This window comes from Limanda limanda, chromosome 11, assembly GCF_963576545.1.
Source record: "Limanda limanda chromosome 11, fLimLim1.1, whole genome shotgun sequence".
Taxonomy (NCBI): domain Eukaryota; kingdom Metazoa; phylum Chordata; class Actinopteri; order Pleuronectiformes; family Pleuronectidae; genus Limanda; species Limanda limanda.
The window spans coordinates 12609066-12631194 of record NC_083646.1 but is presented as its reverse complement, the minus strand read 5'-3'; the positions used below and the strand labels follow the sequence as shown (position 1 = coordinate 12631194).

Here is a 22129-nt window from a genome sequence, read left to right as displayed (position 1 = left end):
TCTATACATATTTCCACCTTTGCATGTAGAAAGTGGTAGTTTCCCAAAGCTTGATTTTTGTTTTTGCCACAATAAATCTTTTTGTGGTAAAATTCTCCTGCTTTCGGTTCTTTTTAACTTTACATAATTTCACGTTTCGCTACACATGTTTCTACTTCTTGCACCATAGTCATTTCTAGCGGAAACTTGTTACATGAAATGAGATTTGCATGGACACGGTGTGTTTCTCTCCTGTGACAGAGAGGTCATATGTTTATTGACCACCTTTCGACAGCTTCACATTTTGCCCTCAGAAATTGCCCGTGCATGAACAAAGCATGGGGTCAGCTACGGTACAGTATATTCATTTCAATATGTTTATCCAGACCATATCCTCTGCCCCTTTGGAGAGATCAGAGAGCAGATTTATACTGTTCCTCTGTTTACCCTATAATGATTATCTCACCCCATGTCTGGATTTGCAATGTGATGCAGTGCCATGCTGGATGGATGCATCAGGAGTCAGAAATGAGAAGTTACATGACTCAAATTTTGGCATTACTAAGGCATAATTATTCCCAAACCTCTTCCCTTCATTCAAATAAAAGGGACTAAAAAAAGTAAGACTAATTTAAAGCACTTATTGAACAGTGTGTATACGGTAGGAATCCGGTTCACACAAAAAGTCACATGTATGATCGAGACTTGGTTTCTTTGCACTGCGCCCGTGTCCGAGTCAGCCAGACTCTATCATTACATCAGAGGTGCATAAAGATGAACTGGGCCTTTGTCAGACCAACAGAAAGGTCCAATTTGCCAACAGAAGAAAATAAGAGTTGGCTGTGTAGGTGCAACTCAAATATGGGCCCTTATATAAAACACATCAATATGATGCAAAAAAGAGAACATGTGGAGTAGAAGTCAAATAAAACGTATCAATGAGAGAAAAGGCTCAGAAATCTCTCGAGAGTCTTCTGCGATGTTCTGTAGCTGAGGGTAGCGTTCTCACTGAGAACTATAGTGAACACAGAGATACAAACACTTCGCTGAAAGTTATTCAGCTCATCTGGAGGAATACTGTTTGCCTTATAGCTGTCAATGAGGCTAATCTTTGTGAAAGTGGAAACAATCTTTGAGATAAGGAATTATAATAAAGTTATCTTCGCATCTATTTCCATCCCTCATTTAGACGTTGCACATCGTCAATCTCATGATATTCTGTCAGCCACTCGTGATTGTACGCTGTGGAAACATGTTCAATATATCACCATTCAATCCCAGCTCGTAGTTGGCAAAGCCCATCTCATCAGGGAGTGTCACTTTCTCCCGTGATTAAGATGAAAATGGTTTATTTCGAGATGTATCAGCTGGGAAACAGAGCCCTGTGTGATTTTATAACAGTTCACATGCTCTCAGTATCTGAGCACATCTCCAGAAAAGCACTCAGCACATCCTGTATGAAGGGGCAAACATCTGATGAACAGCAGCCAACAAGTAACTCTTCCGTTCATTATGAATGCTTCATTCGATGTGGCTGGTTTCCTTAGCGACGGAGGTAAGGCCTTGGCTGTTGGCTGCACCGCTACGAGCCGCGAAACCTTTCCAGCCAAACAGTGCTTCCTGTTGGAGAGAGGAAGAATAAATAAACGATGTAGGCTCTCTCATGTGTTTCAATGGTTTTGTTGAATTGGGAATAGCGGCGACTCACCTGCACACTACCAAGAGAGAGCGTCCAGCCTCCAGGGGAGTCTCCCCCGGTGCATCTCACTGCTGAGGAGCCGAGGACGCTGGAACCCGGAGCCTGACCTGGACCCGGAGGTGCAGCTGACTCTGGGCCCGGGGCTGCAGCTGGATGGGTTTTTGTGGACACAGCGGGAACAGGTTGCAGATCACAGGCCGGGACCGTTTCCTCCTCGATTGGTGTCTCCTGTGAGCCGCCAATGACGGAGGAGGAGTTTGAGAGTGGAGGAAGTGACCCAGAGACACAACTGGGCGCTGGACTGCACTCCCCCGAAGCGCTGGGGGGAGTGTGAGTGTGATTGTGCTTCTTCCTGCGGAGCGTGTCGATCCAGCTGGAGCTGTGTCTGGAGGCGAAGTTGGCCAGGGCCAGAGAGGAGAGCCTCATGTTCTTCCCAGAGGTGATCAGCTCCCCGAAGCCCTCCTGGTGGGCGAAGGCATAGCCTGACCTCCTCGACCCACCACGAGCGCCCAGACGACCCTCTGACACGCTGCCCACGCCACGCCAGGCACTTCCTACACTGCGTCCAGCTGGCTTCCTCTTCTTCTGCCGCACCAACTGCGTGTAGCGCACCTGGTGTATAGACGAAAGGAGAGGAAGGGCAACATCATTTCTAGCTGAATGTCAATAGGATTATTTAAAAAATTTCTAGATAGAACCAAAATAATATACAGTCAATCTCAGAGGTGACAAGTATTAAAGTACAAATACTTTATTGCTGTAATGAAGCTGAATTTTTAGATATCTGTACTTGAGTCTTTTTACTTTGATACCTTCAGTACATTTCATAGCCTTGAGTAAAGACGTTGAATCAGTACTTATACCTTTACTTGAGTCATTTTAACAAAGTATCTGTACTTCTGCATGAGTAAAGAATGTGTTTAAATTCATAGATCTAACATACAAATCCACAACCTCATTTTAAGCCCAATCATCCATTAAATACTGTGAAAGCTGTGAAGGTTTTTGCATTTTGTGTTCCATGTTTTTGTAGCTATTTTAACCCGTGCAAAGAAAGAACACATCAAAAACAGGAACGTCTCTCCAACCCGCCGACAGCGGCTTCTGTCGGATGCTGAGGGAGCTCAACACACAATCACTGCATCACACACTCATCTTAAACACAAGGACTAAAGCTTGTGTCATTAGGCTCCACTGTCCAAGTCAATATTTGCACTGTATTTAAAGTCCACGAAGCCGCTGACGGCCACACACTCACATGAACTGTTTGTGCATGTTCAGTTAATCATTGGCTGAGCCCAGTTTAGGCCGGACGTGTGGACGGAGAAGACACTGACTCGTGCTGCGATGAAGTGGGTGGAGACGACAGTGTCACGGACTTTGTGTGTTTCTGCGCGTTTTCTCACCGTGTCTGAGAGCTGAGGTTTCAGGTCCAGCTTGAGGAAGCGGAAAGCCAAAACTGGAACTATGCATATTGCTGTCGCGAGCGCAATAGTCAACCACACGACTGGCTGCAATAACGTGCTCTGGGCACTACCTGTACTCACACACAGACAAACACACAAACAGACACACACAACTTGAACAACAACAATGTACGCTTACACAAGTATTAGACATCTTTACTGCATGATCGAGTGAAATTACTTCAGGATGTGACTGCAGTGAATTCCTGATTTTGGAGTGTGTGAATAAGAAATATTTACAAATCTCTGCATGTGTCTTAAGTTGTGGGTCAAACCATGTATATCAGTGATCTGATATTATCATCATTCTAGTTTTCATTATGTGTAAAAAAACATTGGATTATTATCTCTAAAACACCTGCCACAAAAGTCCAGTGTAGGTGTGTTTGTGTGTGCGACTAACTAATAAACTGTAAAGGTTAACTGACCGACAAAGTGGAACTGATTGGGAAAGATCCTAAAGAGGCTCTGGCTGTGCAGGGCCAACATGATGGTGAAGTAGCAGCCCACCGAACCCCACACAAACACGTGGTTGATGACCGTCCAGAAGCCTGTGTCCAGAGCGATCTGCACACAGAGGCACATCGGAGAAACAGAACAGTAAGGACACCACGATAGAACAAACAGCTGTGAAGCATGATGGTTCCCGGCAGTAAGGAAAGCAGACACCACCTGTACGCTGACCACGATGACCAGTGCTGTCGCCGTGGTGACAGCGAAGGTCTGGTAGTCGGCGAGGGGCACCCCGTTGCTCTGAGTGGCATCAGACAGGATAGCGTAGGGGACAAAGAACAGCACCACTGATGTGTATATGCCCTGGGTGATGCAGATGAAGAACTCCTTCTTGTTGAAGAGGAGGTTGAGCTGCCCGGGTTCATACAGCTTCGGGTACTCCAGACTCCTGTGGTCAGGAACATCCTGCATTAAGACACAACACGAGGGAATACATTGGTTAGAACAAGACCCTGCTGTACATGATACAACTGTCCTATTTGTGCAAAAGCGTTATTTATGATACTCAATACGCAATACTTGGCAATACTTTGAACCGACCTGGTCAAATATCCCCATGGCCAACACAGGGAGGGAGGTGTAGACAATGTTGTAGAGTGTGATGAAGTACTGATCATAAACAGTCTACGAGAGAGAGAGAGAGGAGACGCACACAAAACACACACAGTTAGAATTATCACGTTCATTTCCTAACCCCGTGTCATGTTATTCCCGGGGACCTCGCCTCTCTAACCTGAGCTGAGAAGCCACAGAAGAAACCGAACCAGAAGTGCACCATGGTGAAGGCAAAATTCTTGTAGAAGAAGTAGCAGAGGAATCGGCACATGCGCAGGTAGGACCAGCGGCCGTGGACCAGCAGGAGGCGCTGCAGAAAACGGAACTGGGAGAAGGAGTAGTCGCTGGACAGGACGGCCTGGATCCCCTCCTGACCTGAGATACCAACTCCGATGTGAGCGCCTGGAGGAGAGGAGAGGAGAGAGTGAAGAGAGAAAGAAAACGAGTCAAACAAAACTGTTGACGCAAATACTTTTTTTGCACAACCTGCAATCCAATGTTGTTCTTTTTGGTGGCTTGTAAATGACTTATTATGCCTTGAAAATGGTTTAATGAGATTAACAAATCAGGTAATGACAATTGTGAGCATGCCATAGTAAAAGTTAGTAAAGATATATTTGACATCTTAAGATCATCACGTAGACATGATGTACATACGCAGACAGCCATGGAGTTATGCAACACTTACACCCCAGAATATTACAAATACACTTCAAGAAGCAGAACATGGGGTTATCGGGCTAACCTCGTAACATCCACTTGCCTCATTTGGTTTTCCCTTAATCAGCATGAGGTTATAAATCAATCTTATTTTACACTGGATGTACAGTCACACACTGTGTCTGAATCACACTGTCACAGCTCTTGATGGAGTTTGATGTCATAATAGACTGCTACGAATTTGTTTTTGTCAGGTTATATTACATCCGATGCCTCTCATCTCTTATTTGAAGAATATCAGGTTTTGAGCCTGACAGGCTCGACTGAACACACTGCAGAACTCATTTGTTCCTCTGTCTTTTACACTTTTATACTGTTTCCCTGTGTGGGAGTACCAAGTGTTAGGGATTGATAATATTGATATTGATTGCTTTTATTCATTATGTGTACATGTGTCTGACAAAACGACAAATTCCAGAGGAGCATAACAGTTTTATCTTATGTTTCGTATCACATCTTATCATATTCTATTGTATCGTATTGTTTTGTTTTGAATCATATTGTATTGTATCGTATCATATTGTATTGTATCATATCTTAGCTAATCGCATTTTATCATATCATATTGTAACGTATTCTGTCGTATAGTTTCTTATCTTATTGTATCATGTCTTTTTGTATCATACTGTATCGTATCATATCGTAACATATAGCTTCCCATCATGTTTATTTTTTCGTTACATTTCCTCAAATGTATCTGCAACTGTCATATTGGAACATTCTGTGGGTTTGGTCAGTGTTTGTCTGTCTTGTATGAGCTTACTGGAACTGAGTAAAATTGCGTGTGTTTCGATGCTGAGAAAACATCCTCAAGACGCCGACTGCAACACACATTTCCACATCATCACTGCTACGAACGTCATCTGCCACCATACTTCTGCTGAGATTGAGTCACGCCATACACACGTGCACTTAGCCCTACTTCTCTCTTTCTCTTTGCTCTCCATCGCAACAATAATCCGGTTACACCATGGATCCCGAGACTCACTTTTGATCATGCTAACGTCGTTGGCGCCATCTCCTATAGCCAGAGTGACGGCCTTCTTGTGGGTCTTGATGAGCTCCACCACCTGAGCCTTCTGCAGCGGCGTGACCCTGCAGCAGATGACCGCTTTGCACGCGCACGCTGTCGACACGAACTCCGTCTCCATGTCGGCTTCGAGAGCGTGGGCCTGTCAGAGAGCAGGAGAGAGAGGGTCGACGAGTTCAAGGTTACAGACAGGTGTCATCGAGTTTCAGAGTCTGAAGAAACTGAAAATAGGGTTTGTTGATGACAACTCGCTGCTTCCTGACAGTTGACTGTTTAATTCTCAGTGGTCCTGTTTGGTGTGTGTATAGCATGAGAGTGACGTGTTTTTCCTACCAGACTGTGACCGTTGACAATGAGGGCAAACTCTCCAGAGACGTTGTCCATGAGGTTGGAGGGAGGTGAAGGGGGAGGAGGAGTAGGAGGAGGAGGAGGAGGAGGGGGGCACTGGGGAGGTTTCCCTCCTCCACCTCCTCTGTCTGTGCCATCTCCCTCTTGTCCTCCTCTGAGTCCATTGGCACTGAAGTAGGCCTCTCCCCATCCCTCCATCCCCGACTCCTTCCCGCCCTCTCTGGTGCGTGACAGCTCAATCATCCTTTCCCTCGCCCTCCTGGAGAGCGAGACAAACAAACGCCACGTCAGCGGGACATGAAACAGCCCCAGACACACAACAGGCTGTGTGAAGGAGTGAACAGAGGAGATGAAAAGAAGGATGGTGGAGAAGGAAAACAAAGACACATGAACAAACATATCGAAAGTGGAGAGAAAGATAGGACGGTATTATTAAATTTGAAAAAAGAGCAGCTCAGTGAGGAGACAGTGGTGAGTTGAGGACAGATTATAATGTTCCATAGTCTATATGTTATTGGAAGCAATAAGATATTTTCATATGTTCAAGATATTTGTCTATAGAAAGTTGACCAATAGTTTTAATCACAATAAGCTGATAACGCTCAGTTTTGAGAGTGTACTCTTCCCTATCAGCTCACCAATGCCAACATTAAGTTAACTAAGCAAATCTTTACTCTACATGTTTTTGCAACTCGCACAAGTTGTGGGAACTGTCACATGCAATCTTAAGGTCATGCAAACTTTTGGGAACCACACATTAGGGCAATACAGTGTGTGCTCATATGTGAGGAAGCACAGTGGCAGTCACATCAACACTGAGAGAGTCATTCCAGTCCAAAATCATGTTTTTATGCAAAGGAAATTATAAAGTTAATTTGAGCTATTCATTCTGCATACACTTCTTAGTTTATTTTCTGACGAACACCTAACACCCACAGTGTGGATACTACAGTGTCAATGGACGCGTGTTGACGCGGACAAAGATGGACATTCATCCATCCATCCACTCCAGACAAGGAGACTTTACCTGAGCTCCTGCCGCACGCTCTGGACCGTGTGACCATTGATGATGAACACCTCAGTCATGTCATCCGTCAGCATCTTGCACGAGTAACCGATGTTGACAGCCGTCTCTGTGTGAGCGAGTGAGAGAGGGTCACTGCAGTAACTGAACGTAGTGCCAGGATGACAGGTAGAATACATGGGGTGACACAGTGTGATACTGAGTGATACTTTCTTTTATATAGTGACTGACAGCCCCTCAGGTTGCCTGCTTGTTCCTTGCAGCCACAGACTTCTATACATTCAATTGTGGCTGCATGGAGAACCGACCCAGTACAAATCTAATAATCCACCTGAAATCTCTGTCTGTCTGTGGCTCAGCGTTCATCTAATTGACTTCACACTTGGCATGTGTATTGTTAAGGGCCCATGAGAGTGTAATATTGGATTTGGTGCGATTTGGAGAATCAATATATTCAATATGAATAAACCTTGCTGATTCCAAACAGGCAGGTTTAGAACAGTCTTTTCATTATTGAATCACCAATTCTGCGCTCATTGCCCCGACCTTTGTGTCCAACAGTTTGAATCAGCTGTCACCAACAATATTCCTTAGTTTTGGGAAACTGGTTTTAACCTTATCTGTTTCTGAATTTGTGTTACTTTTGAGGACATCTATATTCAAACTTCTCCAAATTGCTGGATGGATTTCCTTGTTCTAGCTCTTGCTTTGTCCGGAGGAACTTGCAGGTTTCAAGTTGTATGAGCTCGGTCTCACAGTGAGATGGCAACAGAGGCTAAGTGGCGTGTCCACATGAACGGTTGAATGCACACAGAGGAGATGGCTGCTGTGAAAACTCTCATTTATCTGAACCTTGGCAAATGCTGCTACTTTTTTAACAACAGCAAGCAAACAGCTTGCAAATGTTTCTGCGTCTCACCCTGTTTGTCTCCAGTGAGAACCCAGATTTTAATGTTGGCCAGAGAGAGGACAGCGATGGTCTCTGGGACACCTTCCTGCAGCTTGTCCTCAATGGCTGTGGCCCCCAGGAGCTACACACACACACACACACACACACACACACACACACACACACACACACACACACACACACACACACACATTTCAGTACCATACCAGTAGAAAAATTCAAAATGGATTTAAAAGTGATGAATTCTACTGCAACTTCTGCAACATTATGACCAAACAATTTGGTTCAGCTACACGAAAAGAAAGGAATTTCCCTCCGCAAATAAACTAAGTTCCCCTTTTATTCTGTTTAAGGAAGGACATATTTGGTGAGAAACAAACGATTTGAAGGTTCACACTCAGAAAATGAAAGTCAAACTGCTACTGAGAGAAAACGCCCTAAATTTAAATAACAAGCAGATCAAGTCACTGACCATCATGTCTTGCTCTATCTGCTCGTAGGCGGCAGCCACCCGGTCCTCTCTGCAGTCCGTGGCCTTGTCGGCGCAGCGGTGGCTCTCTGACCACGCCTCCCACTCATCCTCTGACAGGTCCCTGTAGGCCAGCGCCAGGGTCCGCAGACCGTCTGCTGCGTACTCCTGAAGGACATGTAAAATCACAAACATTGTGCATACCTCCACCAAACTAAATTGCACACAATCGTGGATATGAGTTCTGTGAATGTGCCTGCTTTTTTTCATAAAGATCCATGAATTAATCTCTGAGAAATCTTTGAAAATGTTGAACAGCACACAATGTTAAAGAAAGTGAAAACAAAATTCAATGGGTTCAGACAAACGCAGATGGAACAATATGCACACACATGAAGATTCAAATGGGGAGAAAGAAACACATCCTATGAGTTGACCATATTCTATTCCTCTATTTCTTTTAGGCCAAATCAATGTCTCTGTCTGCCTCATGTCATGGTGAGTCACATCATCTGATCCGAGCAGGAAGAAGTTGATGCAATGTCAACGTTACAGCTGCTTTGGAGTGTGCAGACACTAGATGGCAGTACAGATCAGTCGAGGCACTCATGCATTACTCACATTGAGATGGTCTGAGGTGATATTCATCAGTTCCTGGTTGCATGGGTGGAGTCGCTCCAGCAGCACAGTGTCAGCTCCTTTACAGTACAGGCGGATCCTGCCCTCTGGGCTACGCACTGAAAAAGTGAAAACATAAATTAATGGAGACAAAATCCATACGAGCCCTCCTTCATCTTCAATAACCAGACTCCTCTTCCTCAGCTTATTGAACTAATGACATTCCCCCGTACAGAGGTTCACAAAGACTGTCCATGTGAATATCGCGGCCGTGGTCTTGGTGCTCTGTTGCTATAGACCAAACGTTGTTGCTAAGGTACGAGTGATTAATGACCAGAGATTTTCTGGGCAGTTTTCCAGCATTTTACGAGAAGATAAATCACAGGAACACAAAGTGAATTCTCACAGAGGGATCGAATGTAAACATGACTAATAGCTCATCTGCTGTCAGTCTGGAGGAGTGTGTAGCTGAAATACCCGATTTGTGATTTAAACCTGAATAACTCCTTAACTCGGGGGTGTTGTCCCTCCAATGTAAATGGGGCTTTTGTTTATTGAGTGTCAAGAATTCAGCATATAAACCTTTGCTCCTTCTGATCAAATCATAATTACAATACAAGGCTTTCTGAATATCATTTTTACCATAGATACAACCAATTCATCCATCCACCATATATACCGCTTGTCCTTTCTAGGAGCTGGGGTCAAGGGTATATCCAGGTACACATTGGAAAGGGTCACCAGCGCTCGCAAGACTAACAAGCAGAGACACGCCCACATTATTATTGTTTTTAGAGTCTCCAATTAACCTAATAAGCTTCTTGTCTTTGGACTGTGGGAAGAAGCCGGAGTAGCTCACCAGCCCAGCTGACAATTTTAAATAGCAGATTAGAGAAATAAAATTTAAAAATCCAATTTCTCCCTTATCTGCCCTGTGTGTCTGCCACCAGCTGGGTTAAAAGCAGAGGTTGAATTTCCCCTTGCATGAGTGTGCCTGTGCATGTCTGTGCATGTGTGTGGGATAAATAAATCAAAGTATCTTAATCTATTCATTCCTCATACATTCACCAACCTTAAAACTAAAAATCAATAGAGATCCCTTTTCCAGATTTCTTTTCCAAAGCAATAAAATCTCCCCACCTATGACAGACATCCTTTTGCGTATGTTGTTGAAGTCCAGAATGGCGAGCAGCGTGTAGGTGACGGGTCGTCCCATCTCCGTGGTGGTGATCGTCCCCGGCGTTCGGGAGCGAAACACAAATCCAAAGTTTCGAGCCGCAGTCACCAGAGCGCCCTCATCTGGAGACTGAGCCTTATAAACCAGCTCCCCTGGAAACACGGATGAAACAATGACGGATAATAGAAAACATAAATAATGGACAGGTGATGTACGTTGGTGTCGTTGTCAACATCCCAGTTCCCTCTTCTCACCCTCGCTCTTCTCCTCGCTCATGACCGTGTGACAGAGGGAGAGCAGGCGGAAAAACTTGTGAGTGTGCGAGTCTCCCACTTTCACTGATTCCAGCAGCGTGTCGTCATAGAAACAGAAGTCCAGGTCGGCCAGGGGGTTGAAGGGGGTAAAGTCCAGCCTCTGAGGATAAATGGGAGCCGTGATAATCATAACTAGTAGTAAGCGCATAGACAGAGTAAAAACGGCACATATGTTTATGTCACTGTGTGTTTTGAGGTTGCGTACCTTTGGCTGAGGTCCAAGTGGGTCTGTAACTTCACCTGACAACACAACACAAACGCCACATTGAGTATTTTGATCATGCTTCATTCCATATGTCCCCTATTTTTTCATAGTCCATAAAACTGCCCAACCAATAGATTGGAAGGTGTAGTATTTTCTTGCTCTCGTTGTGGTTGTGTTATCTTTACTTCTTTACTTCTGCACTTACCATAAGTCTGTCCATTGATGGAGCACTTGTTGAAGCTCATGATGTTCTGAGTTAGAGTTCCAGTCTTGTCACTGAAGATGTATTCAACCTAAATATAAAAAACATCACAAATAATTATTATAAAGTTACACATAACAAAGTAACTAAAGTAACGTAATGAAAGAGATGTTCTAACTGCTTACACTGAATATAAATATTTTCCAAACCAAACCTCTGGGATTCCTCTTAGTCTGCGGGTGCATTTAATTTGTGTGAAGCCTGAAACACCTTCAGTTACTGCTGAATTTAACCTTTTTTTTTTCAATTAATATAAAGCATCAGAAGGATGAGAAAAGGAACAGAAGCTCAGATCAGAATCACACACACAGACTTGTATTTGCTTGCAGGGTGAAGATGCTCACCTGACCCAGCTCCTCATTCAGAGTGGTGGTCCTGGCCTCGGCCGCTGTGTTACACTGGGAGCAGAACATCTGCTGGTCCCAGTTGATGAAGTAGCTGTGACCGAGCCTGATCACCTCCACACTGACACACAGACAGAAGAAAGAGGGATAGAGTTGAATAAAATGTTTAGCTACAGACCAGGGTAGCTTTAATCTTTCATGCCTTTTTAAACCTGGCAGAACCATTTACATAACATGCAAACTGTGTCTATGATATGAGGCTGCGGAAGAACCGCTTTTGTTTTTTTTTCTCAAGAGGCAAATACGTAGGTTCTCTTTATCATCTGCAGGGTACCCATCTGGTTTCCAACTTGTTCAGAACTGTAATCTGCTTTGACATGAATTCATTATTGGGTGCCTGTGTGAGACCTTGAGTTTCTACTTCTCAAAATAGTCATATCGAAAACTACACATACTCCTGCTTCCCTACAACAAGTTCCTGCATTTGCATTTTATGATAGATGTGGTCACAAATGACCTTCTGACTACCTTAAGTGATTTTTTGGGATCTGGCTTTAGCAATAGTCAGTCACTTTATATCTGCAGTCTGTATTCCTAATGCTCATTGAACATATACAAATTTGATAATTCATCTGGACCTGAACATTATTGAACATTAAACACGTTGAAACCTTGTTGTGTTAAATATATATGAGAAAAAGAAATATATATATATATATCTCAGGATGAAAAGGAGGCTCCCCCACCCACCCTCGCCTGAAAGCTCCAGACATTTTCCTGTTGTTATGAAAGAGTCTGATCCAAACAATCTCCGGCTGTGTTCTTCATGGGGGAGAGGAAAACTCCAGAAAATGTCTGACTTCTCCTCACCTGACATATAGAGAGATAGGCACCACGGTGTTGAGAATGATGACGTAGGACCAGAAGGAGAGGAAGGCATTGAACAGGAAGTTGTTCACGGGAGGGTCCCAGGGCAGGTAGCTCTGAAACAGGGACCCCACCTCTCTCTCCCACACAGCGTCACCCACAGCCAAGATCACACCCATACACGCCAGGAAGCCAAAGATCTGACAGAGACGAACAGATGGAGGAAAGAACACTGAGGAAAGAGACCATCAGATGTTGTACAATTTATTGGATATCAGCTAGGATATATGAAACTAGACTGAAGCCACTGAGATCATATCCTTAAATAGTAGGAAGTGATAGTTTGTGGACGTCCTACCCAGAGGACCAGAGTGTTCATGAGGCGATCGATGCTCGTACGCTTGAACTTAGTGCGGCCGCTGTTCTGCATCAGCTTTGTATCTGGGCCTGGGACAAAACCAGAGAAAGTGTGATCTGTTACATCCATCCCAAACTCACACACACACACAAGCACAGTTCATACACACAAGTAAACACACACACACACACCAACCTGCAAAGATGACCAGGCCGTAGCAGGCCTCAGTGTTGCGGAGGACACATCCTCGAAGCAGCATATTCTGGTTGGTTAGGGTGTATTTCTTGTCTCTCCAGTACAGAGTCCCACAGAAACGATCCAGCTTGTTGTTAGGGGGCTCACACACCACCTCACCTTCACACACACACACACACACACACACACACACACACACACACACACACACACACACACACACACACACACACACACACACACACACACACACACACACACACACACACACACACACACACACACACACACACACACACACACACACACACACACACACACACCAGGTAAATTAGATGCTATATCACAGATGTCCACCAAGCCCTACAACAGTGCCAGGTTTATTTTCTTGGCTGTATGATGTAGTGTTGGATTAATCCTCCACCTGACATCGAGGTGCTGTCACACACATAAAAGCTGCAGCACGCACAATCATGCACGCACACACACAAACACACACACACACACATACGCCTTTTGCAAGGTGATATGGTGGCAAAGCGTGAGTTGATTTTCCGCAGCAATGCATTTTCCTGAGTAGGCGAGCAGTGTGTGTGTGTGTGTGTGTGTGTGTGTGTGTGTGTGTGTGTGTGTGTGTGTGTGTGTGTGTGTGAAAGTGTGTGTGTGTGTGTGTGTGTGTGTGTGTGTGTGTGTATGTGTGAAGGTGGGCGGACGATGACAGGCTGTGATAGGCAGAAAGTTTGTTTATGTGGTGCACAACAACATCTGTGTCAAACCGAAAGCCATTGACCTTTACCATCTCGAAAAAGGAAGATGAACCAAGGCGAGAAACCATAAGAAGATCATGTTGACTTAAAATCTCACCGTCAAATGAAAAGAGGTTATTCGGGTCCCCGAGTTCTGATGTCACCGATACCGACTGACGCACCTTCATGTTGGTCTCCCTGCAAAGGTAACACAACAGCACGCAGCGATTGAGATGTAGCGCGGCAGACTGTGAGGTAGTGTGTGTCCACTGTGAGGTGTGTGCTGTGTTTTCTGACCCGTCCAGCTCGGCTGTCTCGATGTAACACAGCCCGTGAGGTTCAGTGCTGGACAACAGCAGCAGGTCAGCCTGAAAATAGAAATGAGAGGTGAGGCCGGCACCGCAGTGCACGGCACAGACGGCACGGGAACACAATCAGAAAAGCGTAGATGACAGTGATTAGAATCTGTGTCGATTAGCAAAGCAAATAAATCCTCATCTCGACTTCAAGTAGTGTATGCAAATAGGAGAGGCCCATTCTGAAATCTACTGTAATTTGGCATTCAGCATTATAGTATTTTGTCAATGACACAGCATATACAGCCATGCAGAAAATGATAAGAACACTATTCAGTCCACGGCTAAGTTGTAATTAAGATGATGTTTAAATAGCCCCGCAGGACTGCTGATCACTGACTGTGTTTGTGTGTGAGAGTGCGTGTGTGTGTGTGTGTGTGTGTGTGTGTGTGTGTGTGTGTGTGTGTGAGAGTGAGTGTGGTCATCCCTGCGTTGGACACACACTTACTGCCACAAACTGGTTGTTCTCCAGTTTTGTGATGTCACCCACTCGCACATTCATCCACTTCTCATGCTGAAGACTGCAACACAGTAAAGACCAAGAGACGAGGTGAAATTACAAAACCTACAAAGTTGTAAGAAATATTGTCAATAAAAGAATAAAAGAAGAACAAGCAGACTCACGAGCCACGCATGAGGACCTGAGACTGACGGTTGTTCACTTGGTTGTCGCTCTTGTGACGAAACTGCGGGATGGAAAAGTTGCACCTTTAGCTTTTCGCCCACATTTAACCATTTTCCAGTTGTTTGTGCAGTAATTCAGAATAGTGTCAGTGTGTGGTGCGGGCAAATTGAGCTCACATAGTCGTCCGTGGCATCCTTCACTGCAGTGATGATGAGCACCAGAGCTAAAGGCACGATGGTAGTGAACCAGGAGAGGGAGGAGATCTGAGGTATCAACTACACAGAGACAGAGAGGGGGATGTTCAGATTCTTCAGATCTTCAGATAGTTTCTATGATTATGTTACGTGGGAATAGAGTCAACACAGACTAACTCAAAAAATGGTTTAATAATAATGTTTTCATAAATAAGAACTCACTACACACACATAATTGATGTCAGAGCTGTTTTCGGATGTTTATTTTTGCATTTCCATTCTGCTATATGATCAACTTTCCTGGTATAATTAACTTGTATTACCTGCAAATATTTTTGGGTGTACATGTCTAAAACCAACTATCACTTACTGACACACCTTTGTTTAAACAAGTAACTTTTTTACCCTCCAACTACTCGCCCTCCCCCACGCAAACACAGATCTTTCTCTTTTTATTTATTCCTTACAAGCCTCATTTCCATCCCTCCTCCACAACCTGTCCTCACCTGTAGTATAAGCAGGAAAAGGAAGTAGGTGTTTGCTACTTCCTGGAACTGCTCGAACAGGTTGACGGGCAGAAAGGTGATGATGTTGTACTTGGATGTCATGATGCAGTTACTCTGGACCATCGGAGGGGATAGCAGATAACGTTAAGATGAACTCTGATCACATTTAGGATGAATTCTTTCCAAGATTGCACACACACACACACACACACACAGAGGAGGAAACAGGAGACTCGCTCACCGCATACTGAAACTTTTCGTTGTACTCTCTGTCATTGGCCCTGACCTTTCTCTCCTCCTCTGCAGAAACACAAGACGCAAAATGAAACACAAAGAGTGACACAGTACGAAAACAAGAATAAACAGACAGCAGCCAAACTGCCGCATCTGTGTGTATCAAACTGCAAACATCAGTATCGTTAATATCCTCCGGAGACCTGGAGAGAGACAGAGAGAAGGAGACAGACACTTGAAGATGTGTATGCATTCATTTCTAAATCAGTGCAGCTTGAGTGTCTGCTGGAGTTTGTCTGAGCATCATCGATGGATTCGAAGGGCCAGAATCATTCTGTCTCATGCACACACACATAAACACACTAATAAGAAAACGATTTGCCTCCTAATCAACTGCTGCTTCTGTCTACTAAGGACCAGATATCCAATCTGGACTAGATACACAACAAGCACCTATGTAGGAGTGTGTGAGTTCATCCCACAACGTAATAGAAATGATTTCTGTCTGGACACGTTAAAAAAAACTGCTCCAAACTTATTTCAATGATCTTGCTTTCAATTTATTCAACTATTCATTTGATTGTAATGTTAAGATCGGTTTGACCTCTTTTTTTTATACATTTTGCTATTTAATATGTTCTGTTTTTGAGCTTGTGTTGTTCTGTTTTATATATAAACCACCATGAGCACAAAAAGTACACACACTGTATGCATTAGCGCAACATAAATTATCAAAAGATAAAACCAGAAAAAGTCAACAATTTCCAAGAGGAGCCCCAAAGGTTCATCTCCATTTTTTCCCTTTGTGTGTAAATCACCTTGAGCTGCATTTAATCTTCTGAATGTGCTATTTAAATACAGTTTATTATTATATTATAATTATTATCTGCATGAGTTCAAATGAGGACTGGGACTCAGGTATTCACACAAGACCACAGATGGATATCACACATTACATTCAACTACAATCTTGGATCTAAAGAGAGTAAAAGTTAACCAGTGAAATGTCTTTATTTTTGTCTGCAGCTCATGTCCCTCTCTCCTCCTGACCCTGCTCTTTATCATCTTGCTGTTTTTCGGTTTCTGTACATGCTGATGCAGAATAGTTTAGGAGTTCCCCTCCTCCTCCTCCATCAGGCCTTTCTCCTCTAATATTGATGAGACTGCTTTTTAAATGACTGGCCTGTTTTGCACAGGGGCTGTACACAGCTCAGAGCACACACACACACACACACACACACACACACACACACACACACACACACACACACACACACACACACAGACGCAGACAGGAAATTCAGGGTCAAAGCTTTGTTGGTTATGCACAGAGGTAGGGTACAGGTCTGAAACCATACAGTCTGGAGTCGGCCTGAGAGTCAGTGAGGCGCCACAGGAAGGGACATCACAAAACAGACAAAGCTTTTACCCCAGAATCAGATGCACGTACAAAGACACTGTGGTTTCCTGTATTTCTGCAGCAGTTTGAAGGCCTGTCTCACCTCCTACAGCTCACACCTCTCATCTATGACTGTGCTGTAGAGACAGCAAGCTCCTCTCTGTTGTCATGTTGTGAGACACATCGGATGTGGCAGATGAGTTCTGGTCGGTTATAGAGCAGCTGGGCGGTTGTCAGACTTGATTTAGTCAAGATAATAAAATACTAATGATTCTCCATCTCTAGCTTTGTTACGTACTTTAAGGTTGGAGCAGATGCTCACATCTGGTGAGAGCTATAAGGGTATAAGGGGATGAGATTGATCAAATCTCTGTCCTTATAATGTTGATAAATATTGTAAGACACTGAATTTGAAATGAATGAATGGATGACATCATGTAAATATTCAATATTGCCCCAAAGCAGTCCTTATCATCGATCTGTAATACTTATTAACTACAATGGAATAATATTCAAAAGATATTTCTGCAATGCTCCTGTTTGGAAATATATGTATAAAAATCCGGCACTTAAGTTCTTTTTGATACAGTGGTCATACAATTTGATGTAAAAATGGAAACGAATGCTATTTGATATGTCCCCTCTTTAATCTTTAATATAATAGAACAACATCACATTAGTCTGATACAAATATCCTAAATCTATCTTGTTGAACATCTTCCAGTCCTCTATCTGCTCCTCTGCTTTTTCTCTCTGGCACTTTATCTGAAGGTCGCTCTGTCACTTTCTGGGGCAAGTGGTCGCCGACTATACGTCTGTCAGTGCCAAGGCTGCATTGAGGCTCCATGCAGTGAGCCAGGTAAGCACAGAGTCAGGAGCAGACAGTGAGCATCCCTCCTGTCGTCCCTGTGCGAGCTGACCGGCCCCAGCCTGAATACAGGGGGAGCATCTCTAGCAAAATGCCCGTCAAGTGTTTAATGTCTCTGATAGCTTCAAGGGCATTAGAAGCCCTGACGCAGACCAACTGCTGCACAGCACGTCCGTATGGATCTATAAAGCTCCATTACTGAGAAACTCTTAGCTGCACACTGGCTGTGCTGTGAGCATTACGTCTCCACAAACAACTGAGAGGTACAGGAGTAAATAAATATGGATTCAAACTGAAATAATGTTCCACGATCTTACACACAATGACTAAACTGTACCGGCCCCTGTCTCTTTAACACTCTTCCTCCCGTGCCTGGACATAGGGCACGTGCCATAGCTCTGAATCTCGTTGTGTCTCCGTGACACACACACACACACTCTCATCTCCCAGACTGAAGTCCCAGCAGTAATGACCTAAGAGCAGAGTCAGTCTGCAGCTACGGGGAATGTTTCCGTCCCTGGAATGAATAAAACCTACGTCAGGATCCGACTTTGGAGATGCGCTCATCCCTCACTGGGGCTGATTTAATTAGATGAACACAGGATAGGAGAAGCGTCTGCAGCCGGGCCCGTGCACACACACACACACATTATCACACGCATGCGCCTGGTGATCTAATTTTTGGGGAAACGATGCAAGTGACAGAGTGATGAGCTGGAGGTCAAATGAAGGTGCACGTCCAGTGCGATTTGTGATAGTTAAGGAATAGGGAGACAGATGAGGCAGTGACAGGGGAAGCTGGCGCCTGCAGGATTGATCAGTGTCTCTGGCAGCAGAAACAAGAACGTCCTTTACTTAGGTGCACAAAATTCACATTCACATCAAAAAGGCAAAAGCATGAGCAATGACTCAGTCACACAGGTGAGGATATTATTGGGACTGAAAACTAAACAACTAAAGGGAGACTAAGCCAAAACCACATGTAGGCAGTTAAATCCAGATTGACATGAAGTACACTTCAGACATATATGACATAATTTATATGACATATATGACAGTCACTGCAATTTCCCTATTTGATATAGGGATATAAATATAAATGTGTGTGTTTCTTGGAGACATGTAATATGAGGGGATTGACACACACACACACCTCAGTATGAAATGGGCTGAGTGAGATGAGGGAGTGTGGATGAAACTTGGACTTTTATGAGGATGAGGGATGATTTATTTGACCACTGATGATGAACAAACAGAAAACATACTAACGATGAATAATCAAGACATCTGTGAATCCGTCCAACAAACTCCTACCTCCTCTCCCCTTTTTCGATTTGCCTCCATCGAGTCCTTTCTGTTTCTTTCTCTGCAGGGGGAGAACGACTGGAAACCATTTCTCCGAGATTTCCTTCAGCACCGTCATCTCTGCTCTTTAAACTTTGACGGTCACCGTGCGGGTGAGTGTTCGTCAGAAATGCGCAGTGGACGCAACATCTCCCGCATGAAGGATGCGGGGACGAAGCTGCGCAGCTCCGCAACTTCACACAAGTTGGATGCAACTCGCGCTCTGTCCCATCATCAGCCCCCTCTCTCTATCTCTCTCTCTTCTCTCTCTCTCTTCTCCCTCTCTCTCTCGCTGCTCCCCAAAACACACACACACGGACCTCCTTCCGCAGAAACAGTGAGGTCATTCTATATTAAGGTCACTCATCATATGCTCTGATTTTATTTGAAATAAACAGCTTACGAGTGAATTTCAATGTCCTAAATGTTTTGAAATATTTGTGTTATTGTTGCATAAAACCGACATCAGTTGTGTGTTTTTCCATCAGTTCTGCTCGACAACAGCCTCATCGATCCATGCACGCACCCACGTGCACAGTCTGCATCTTCCTCTTCTTCTCATCCACAACATAAACAGCTCCTGCGCATTACGTCATCACACCGGCTCCGCATCTGACGGACGTTGCCGTGGAAACCGCCTCTGCAGGGCGACTGGCTCAATGAGGCAACTGGCCGCCATTTTGGATCTAACCACTGGGAGCCGGTTGGATTCCGTCCGTGGCGTACTTTGGAGTTTCATACGTTCCACTGAAAGCGGAGGACGTGCACCGCAGTGGGAGGGGCCAGGCAGGTGCCCGTGAGGATCGGCCACACGCACATCTCTTATGATGTTGCATCGGGCACGCGCATGAAGATGTTTCCCCACTCCAGGTAAATCACACGTGTGCTTGAAGTGTCCACTGTTATTTCTCCAGAAGACAACCCCCCTCCATCAGCTGCATGTTGGCTCATGGAGCAATTGGGTTTAGTTAAAGTGATGTCATCAACTCACTGGGATGTAAAGACACTTAGGACAAAACACTGAGGCAGTGGAAAGATACTAAAATGTCAAAACAACAACAGCAACACAAATCTGTGTCTTTACTAGGGTTGCAAAATTCCGGGAATTTTCAAAGTTGGAAACTTTCCATGGGAATTAACGGGAATTAACGGGAATATACGGGAATTAACGGGAATTAACGGGTATTAACGGGATTTAACTGGAAATGTTGTGGGTAATTTATACTAACTGTATTTACCTTGTCATATACAGACATAAATATAAACATTTTGTTTTGTCATATGCTGATTTGAGCCCTGAGGAAACTTTGGGCACTTGACTGTATGCTTCTGCGTCGTTGTGTCATTCTTAACATAGGTCTTTGCACAGTATTTGCAAATGTACACAGCCTTTCCTTCTACATTGGATGGGGTGAAATGTCTCCACGCATGAGATAGTGCACATAGCATTGTTCTGTAGAATAAGATGAGAAAAAAGTATGTAAAAAAACACTAATGCAATGCCAGAGATATAAATAGTTAGCCAAACAATTGGAATCGTCTGTAAAAATATTTTACAATTGATGGATAAATGTATGGAAATAGGCTAGATGAACAGATGAACAATCCTCAATCAGCATGCTAATATGTTTTTCCCCAGTAATATCATTGATATTATTTTCAAAGTTCCCAAAATTCCCGAGCTTAACTTCCCATGGAAACTTTCCGTCCCTTTGCAACCCTAGTCTTTACCACATAGAGTGTATAACTACACACTGTTGCTGCAGGCTGAGTATCATCAGTCAAGTTCACAAGTTAATTTACAACTGATGACAATGTACCAATTATCAGAGACACTGGTCTGTTTTAGGTTTGTTCATATTGATCATATTATAATCTATTACCATACCTTCAGCGTTCAGTAATTCCATTGAATCACCAGTAACACTGACATTAGGGTAATTAAAGAGCGTATTTAATGTGTAGGAGAGGATTAGACAACATTTTTTATTTCTGTGCAGTGTCATCATTTTGCAGGCCAACTTCTACAGTATATCCATAAATTTGAGGTGTTAAAAGCTTTGAATACCTTAAACCTGTGCTCCAAATTGAATCTCAACATCAATATAAATTTGATATACAGTATACATATTACATATCAAATATGTAGTTTAAAAATAATATTTACTGTTTGCAATTGATTGTGTGAAGCTTTGTATCTAACCACCTGACAGTGTTTATATGTTATATTCCTTCACGTGTGCTTTACTTTGTATTTCTACTTGGACGATGAATAAAAGGCGAGAAAAAAAAACAGCATGTTCATCGTCTGAGACTGACCTGGAGGAAATCTCTTTCTGAACATCTCCACTCTGCCGGCTTCCTTCGGCTATGGCCCATTAGACTGTCTGCAGAGGGAGAGAAGAGGGGGAGGTGAAGGAGGAGAAGCAGGGAGGAGGACACAGTGGGGTGCTGAGTGCTTAAAGTAGGTGAAGTTTGAACTGCACAAAACAAACTATTTTCTTCTAATCCAAAATGTGTGAGAGAGAAAAGTCTTGTATTGTTTTTTGACCAAACAGTGATTGTATCTGTTTTCAGCTGATGCACTTTATCTACTGACATGTCTCTTTTTTTTTCGCTTCAGGGTTTGAAAAACATGTCGTATCTTTGCTGCAATGAAGTGAAAGTACACAACAATACACACACACACACACACACACACACACACATACACACACACACATGCACGACAGGCCATCTCTGGTGTGTGAGAATAGAACCATAATGAGGAAATGACATTCAGCAGAGAGCAGCTTCTGTCTCTG

General features: G+C 43.8%; 1 protein-coding gene across 1 annotated transcript; it reads right to left on the bottom strand.

Moving 5' to 3' along the window:
- Positions 1-256: 256 nt before the first annotated feature.
- atp8b2 (ATPase phospholipid transporting 8B2) lies at positions 257-19404 on the bottom strand. The gene is made up of 29 exons (XM_061080538.1): positions 19296-19404; positions 15722-15780; positions 15481-15594; positions 14957-15055; positions 14780-14841; positions 14604-14676; positions 14097-14167; positions 13918-13997; positions 13054-13212; positions 12859-12947; positions 12504-12700; positions 11634-11754; positions 11233-11320; positions 11028-11062; positions 10763-10922; positions 10472-10660; positions 9335-9450; positions 8717-8881; positions 8254-8365; positions 7338-7443; positions 6296-6569; positions 5921-6104; positions 4391-4614; positions 4198-4281; positions 3817-4062; positions 3573-3711; positions 3085-3215; positions 1688-2290; positions 257-1599 (listed from the first exon to the last, which is right to left on the bottom strand). Exons 1-29 carry the CDS (start codon positions 19402-19404, stop codon positions 1501-1503), a joined length of 4188 nt encoding a protein of 1395 aa, XP_060936521.1. The 3' UTR covers positions 257-1500.
- Positions 19405-22129: the final 2725 nt, after the last annotated feature.

What these genes read in the sequence shown, in the direction of transcription:
- atp8b2 (XM_061080538.1), bottom strand. Translation starts at nt 19,404, where the DNA reads ATGACGGTGCTGAAGGAAATCTCGGAGAAATGGTTTCCAGTCGTTCTC. An exon ending in GAGCGAGGAGAAGAGCGAGG is followed by an intron (nt 10,661 to 10,762) that starts GTGAGAAGAGGG and finishes CCGTGTTTCCAG; the next exon opens with GGGAGCTGGTTTATAAGGCT. An exon ending in TCTGTGGCTTCTCAGCTCAG is followed by an intron (nt 4,282 to 4,390) that starts GTTAGAGAGGCG and finishes TCTCTCTCGTAG; the next exon opens with ACTGTTTATGATCAGTACTT.